We start from the raw sequence: 6,474 nt of genomic DNA, 5'->3' as shown, positions 1-6,474 counted from the left end.
CCGCCCTTCTCCCTCGGGGCCCGCCGGCGGCCGAGGCGGTTGTGCCCCTGGGCTGTGGCCGGTGTGTCTCCAGGAGGCGATTCCCCTCGCCGGGTGTCACGGGCGCAGCCCTGGTGGGAGTGGGGCTGCCGGGGTTCCCCCTTTCTGTGTCTTTTTGCCAGGCGACGCCGGCACCAGCTCCTCTTACTCCTGCTACCACCGGCAAGTCAAGCCCGCCGGGGCCTCGGGTCGGTTTTCCTCCCGGCGGAGCCTTGCTGGGCACCCTCACAGCCTGGCTGAGATGGGTCACGCTGCTTCTACTCTTTCCTCCCTGCCTCTGAAGCCAATTACTCCCATCAAAAGAGGAAATCACATTAGTTTGATGCTAGACCTTGATAATACGTATTAGCTGTTTTTTTGGCAGCTGCTATGTCCCTAGTGCCTGTAAAAGGATTTTTAAATTAATTTGTTCTGGTGTCTCGTCTGGTATTGAATTAACACTGATGAGTTCATAACAACAGGCTTGCTTGCTCCTTTTTTCTCTTTAGAGACCTCAGGGTTTCCTTTCTCCTGAGTTTGCTGAGGTCCCTCGGTCTTTCAGCAGTTCGTGGTCCTTGTGATTTGGAAATTGTTTTGGCTAGTTCCTGACATTCCTGGTGTTCCTCTTCAGTAGTGTGTTCCTATTGGAATACCTCTTGGTCTCAGTGAGCTGTTCTGAGCTTTCTCAGCTTTCTTTCCTGGCCTGTTTCTGTCTGTGCTAGGTCGCCACGTTAGCCAAGCATTGATGGAGGGATGCGGAGCTGTCAGTGTGTTGGTGTGAAATGGGCTGCTGCTGTTGTTGAATAGCTTGGAACACGATGTACTGTCGTGAAACATCTCAAGAGCTCCAGAACTGGGAGCCGGGAGGCCCGGGCAGACCCAGGGATTTGCTGTGGTGGGTGTCAAACACTGCAACTGTCTCCCACAGGAGATGCTGAATTCCCTGCTCTCCATTTCTGAGCCCAAAATGGAGTGCATCCTTCAAGCGACACCTAATTTAATGGCCTCTCTATAAGGATAATTTGGTATGTTTTAATGTTCAGATTAGGCATAATGAGCCGATGGTGGCTTTTGGTTTTAACATTGTGTTCACCTCTTAAAACTAACAGAAACAAAACAAGAGAAAATTACTCTTGCAATAAAATAGGCAGGCGTGTGTGTGTGTGTTTCTCTGTAAAAGCCCTTTAGTGTATCTATTACACTTAAAATGGACAGCTACCATGAAACAAGAAGTTTAATCTGCTCTGGTTCAGGCTGTATTTCAGGTGTGATGTCCCTTATTCTGCTGTATTACAGCAAAACAAGTTTCTGCCTTCTCCCAGCTGCAATCAGTATAGTCTTTGTGTAAGGTGATCATTAGAGGTCGTTCCTTGAAGACTGCAGCTGTTGGGAACTGTAGGTAGAATCACCGTAGGTGTCCACGGTGCCTAATGTACTATAGATGACATCAGAAATTGTCTCCCAGCAGGTTCAGGGACTTACATAGATACCAATACATAGCACACACATACTGACTTCCACTTGTGGATCTCGGTGAATGATTATTAACCAAAATACTTGATTATCTAAAATTTCTTGGATTTGGAAAGCTTTTTGGATTTCTCTTGACTTTTTACCCTGTCTGCCAATATTTGTGAACGGTGATGGAGACGTTCAAAGAGAAAAATAAAGATGTTAAAATCCCAAGTTTGTCAATTTGAGTATTAGTCTTTGCTGGGTTTTGTAGTTAATAGATAGCTCTAAATGAGGTCAAAGAATTTTTAATTTGTTGTGAACTCACAAGTTCAAAATCTCTACTTGTGCTACTTATAAAACCAAATTGTAAATTAGTTAAAATATTATTATGTTGGAAAGAACCAGTATTCCCAAATAATCCTGCTCCTGGTGTCAGCAGCTAGGGAGCAGGTTTGGGGAAGAAAAGCCCTGCAATACAGCGTGCGTAATTTGTAGCAACTTCTGAAGCAGACCTTAAAGCTAAGGTCTCATTCAGACTTCAGTCTCAAACATAATAGAATTACATGAGAAGACAATTGATGTAATTGTAGATGGGCCTGAAAATAAACAAGGGAAAAGAAAAAGACAGTGGTGTGCTACAAGTTCATTAAAATCTCCGTGAATCTGACGATAATGAAAGATTTACTGCAGGCAAGTAGAAAAACCTTTCCACATTCTTTTCCAGGCTGCTTCCAACAGGCTTCAGCACTGATTTCCAGTGTCTGGCGTGAAGGAATAAAGAAATCAGGCATGACCGAGGTGCTCGGCTAGGCGAGGATCCTTGCGCAGCTTCTCTTCAAGAGCAAGGTATTTCTGTGGTGCTGTCTGCTTTTCCCTAGAACGAGAAGGGGGATATCGGAGGAAAACTGCAGCAGGACGTTGAGTAGAATATTTTACAGAATAGCTTCAGTGCTGAGTTCCTGGGGGGCTGACTTGCAGACCTCCCCTGGGCACTGTACTCAGGCAGTCATTCCCAATACCTGTTGAGCCTCAGCGCTAGAATGTGGATATGGAACATGGTTTCAGAGTAACGGGCGAGGAAGTCATCCTCCTCCTCTGCGCTGAGCTGATTCTTCTCTTCCTGAAACCACTGGTCCTTCTTCTGCAGCTCTTCCACCGCCTGTTGGGGGAGCAAGCAACCAGAAGTCAGGGTAATAGAGAGGAGAGAGAGGAGCAAAGGCACACAAGTGTGGAACTCAAAGTTCAGGGAGCCGAGATAAAGGAAACCACAAATCAGAGCTGGTATATTTTTATGGGAGGCAATAAGTTTGAGATGAGGTCTCACAGAACAAGAAAACATGGGGAATAAAAAAAAAAACGTGGAACAGGGAGAGGCAGCAAAACCTGAATGCGTTGCCTCACTATAGTCAAGAAGCACTGGAGAACCAAATCAGCTCTGATTGAGATAGGGACTAAGTTTCACCCTGGAGCTATTTTGTTCTTTGATTTCACATGCTAATGACAAAAAAAAAAAAGGGCATGTTTATGGCTCTCTTAAAGTAATCAAAGGTTTGTTTCTTGCCTGCTGTCACAATGAGATGTGTGTTAGCCTCCTGCCAGTACAGAAGAGACTCCAGTAACAACGCATCCTGGAGCGAGGCTGGCAATACCTTTTCAAAGCGAGCCTGGATGATGTTGGCTTTATCAATGAGTCGATGCTTAAAATCAGTCAGGCAGTCATCTCGGACACGCAGGGCCTGCCCCTTGGTCATTTTCCCTCTGTAGCCAATTTGAATAAGAAAAGGTGCCAGGTAATCCAGATCTTGTTCCTCTTGTCCTGGGAGCTCATCCTCCATTGTGTTCTTCTGGAGGGGAAAGGACAGAAAGAGTCATGGTCCCATTTACCTGTTTCCCCAAACACCCTGTGATAAGGCAAAATAAAAGCAAAGGCCAAAATCCTCCTCCCCCCCCTCCCCCGGGAGGAAATAACGTTTCTTTTTCCTACAGTTTGATCAAAACTACTGCTTTGCATTAGCTTTGCATACCAACCCTTTCCCAACGCAGTTTTTATTCTGTAGTTTATTTTCTACCATCCTTTTTAACATTTCTCCCAATTTCCTTGATTGTAGAGATGTCTCTTACACAAAACGTGTTATCCACTGAGGTACAAGGAGGGCTCTACAAAATGCATTTCTATTTGGACAGAAAGAGATGAGGACAGGGTATTTTGAGTGATACCAGCTTGTAGTCTGGCAAGTAGCTGGTTCTTGCATCTTTGCCCCTGCTTGTGTTTCACGCCAGAAGTTTGGCATCATAAAACCTAATATCACCTTTTATAATCTCTACTCAGGAAAGCTCAGTCTAAAAAACATTCAGAAGAAGCACCTTAGAGATCTTGAAAAATTGCAAGTAATTATTCTTGAATCTTTTTGTATTTGTCCATAACATTCATAAGGTATTAATTCCTCCACAGAGATGGTGGAACAAAATTGGCTTTGCAAGTAATGATGAAAACCAAGAAAACAGCTGATTCACATCACGCAAAGTAGCGTGTATTTGCCTAACAAAATGAGCCCTGGCTAGAAAGATGCAGCTTGGAATCCATTATCATACTCCCCCCATAATCCCTATTATCAACTAATCCTTGATAATTTTCTTTATTAACTAAACAAAATAAAACAATAATCTTCCTCGGTGATGCAAGTTTTTCCAGAAAGTCAGAAGGTCTTGATCATGTTATATTTTCATGCAAGTCAGTTGAAGCTGTGCTGACTTACACCTGCTAGGGATTTGGCCCAGTATATTTTAACGGTACTAAAAGCTCTTCAGAGATAATTCCTCAGACAGAAAAAGCTTACTCTGGATTTCTTTGTGTACATGTAATAAATACTGGGATTAATGGAGTCTACCTACCATGGCTTCATTCTGTTGTCTTCTCTTTTCATTCCTCTCTGTATTATAAATTGAAACTGACAATTTAACGGCAGTTTCTTCATTCTCACGGATCTTCAAAATATTTAACACCTTCCAAAAAATCAGAAGAAAGACCCCTCAGCTTTCCTACCAAATGACAGTAATTTTACATGCTTGACCTGCTAACAGAGCAGATGCTGCATACAAGAACTGTAGCATAAGGTTAAATATAGAAGATCTATACAAATATGTTCATATCCTGCTGTCAGATCAAGCCGATAGTGGTCTTATTTTTAGATTGCTGCTCTGCATGAAATTCTTGGACACAATTATTATCTGTTAAGAAAGCTCTTCTGGAGTCACAGTCTTGCCACTACTTTTGAAATTGCACTGATAGCTTTGGCTTATTTCTTTGTCTTAACAGGATATACAGCACAAGCAATGTGAATATTTTGCCTGTTAATACATTGAGACTGAGAAATTTGGCAAGGTAGTTCATGAGGTCACAGTGAACTAGCTTTGGATTTCTGGAAAAAAAAAAAGGAATTTTGCAATCTTGTTCTTAATTATTCCTAGTATTCTGTGCTAGTATAAGTTGAGCATTCCCTCTCCAGCTCTCCTCCTCTTCCTCACAAAAACATTTAAAAAAGAAAGAAATCCAATAGCTTTGCCTCCATCTGCTAGAATGGTGGTATTTATCATGAAGTAATTACAAAGACTTCTAAGAACATGGATTCGTTACACCGGTCACAGTGTGATTAGCAGTACAAGCAATGTATTTCATGAAGATGATTTCTCTACAGTTGCTCCCACAAAAAGTCACTTCAGTATTTTGGATAAGACTTCCTGGAAATGCCTAGCAACTAGATACAACATTACATACAATATCTTTTCTTTTAGGTCTCATTCCCAGGCAAAAGCCAGATATGTTTCTAGGTGCCCCAACTCATATGCTGTCATTTGCCCTCTGAAAATGTCTTCCTCCCAGAGAATGAAGAGTAAGAGCAGGCGCTGGAAAGTGTGTGCCTCTCCATAAATATATTAAAGCCACGTCTTCACTGAACAATGACTGGGTTGCAAGCTTGATAATTCAGCATGGAGACCAGCTTTGTGGCACCAGAGTTTTATTTTTGTCACAGTTTATGCTGAGGATGCTTTGGCAACCAGTCAGCCGAAACCATTTCCATGCCTGACCAACTTTGACAACAGTGTGGACACCTCCCTGTTACCTCTGCTTCAGATTGCCGGACTTGTTGCTTCAGCCGCTTCTCTTCCTCTGTTAGCTCCTGCAACAATTTGTACAGATGGACCAGCTTCTTCTCTTTCTCAGAGGACCCCGCCTGGAAGCAGATAAGCTAGTGAAAGACAGTAGCGCGCTCTGGGTGCACGGGACCAGGTACTCTGCTAACAGAAATTGGCACAATTCTGCTATAGTCAATACAGTGACACTGGTTTCCACCATTGAAACATCTAACCCATGGTCAACAACTTATTAGACTTCGTTTTGATTTTGAGTCTATCAGTAACGGGAGCCAGATGGCACGTCTTGCACTGTGCTGATGCTGCTGTTATTGGTTAGAACTGCTTGTGCAGGGTTAGAGATGAAAGGATGGCATTACAGCAAATGCGTTCTGTGTATTCTGCCCAATGGGAGATAGAAACTTTAAGAAAACATGCATAACATTAAAGAATCCTGTATTTGCAATCTCTCTTTGATTTTCCTAAGTGTAATTCTGCAGCATTACTGCAGAATTTACTGGCAGACTCCTGCCCCTGGTTACAGACTCACATCACTAATGTTAGTGGAATGACCCCTCCGCCCCGAATGAGAGAATTTGGCTTAATGATGGCACTCTACTTTTTTTATAGTACCTTTTATTTAAGGCTATCTATCTATCAGCAATGCATTAAGCCTTAGCATCTTGCTCTGTGTCTGCAGAGTAAGCTCTGGGAGATTTAAGCAACGATGTGACCCAAGAAATCCATGGCAGAATTGGACCTAGAACCCAGGATGTCTGCTTCTGCTTCTCTGCTGTAGTCTCTTCTTCAAGAGAGAATGGCAGAGGAAATTTCAGCTTCCCTGCCATGAATCCGCAGAACTGAGCCTAA

General features: G+C 43.0%; 1 protein-coding gene across 1 annotated transcript in view; it reads right to left on the bottom strand.

Moving 5' to 3' along the window:
* Nucleotides 1–2,256: 2,256 nt before the first annotated feature.
* The window catches only part of DRC7 (dynein regulatory complex subunit 7), a 13,586-nt gene continuing 9,368 nt past the window's right edge, over nt 2,257–6,474 (bottom strand). The window contains 5 exon segments of the mRNA XM_009318852.1: nt 2,257–2,347; nt 2,493–2,632; nt 3,123–3,317; nt 4,366–4,476; nt 5,595–5,705. Coding sequence (XP_009317127.1) covers nt 2,257–2,347; nt 2,493–2,632; nt 3,123–3,317; nt 4,366–4,476; nt 5,595–5,705 — 648 coding nt within the window.

This window comes from Pygoscelis adeliae, unplaced genomic scaffold (assembly GCF_000699105.1).
Source record: "Pygoscelis adeliae isolate BGI_AS28 unplaced genomic scaffold, ASM69910v1 Scaffold622, whole genome shotgun sequence".
Classification (NCBI taxonomy): Eukaryota; Metazoa; Chordata; class Aves; order Sphenisciformes; family Spheniscidae; genus Pygoscelis; species Pygoscelis adeliae.
This window is presented reverse-complemented; position numbering and strand designations above follow the sequence as displayed.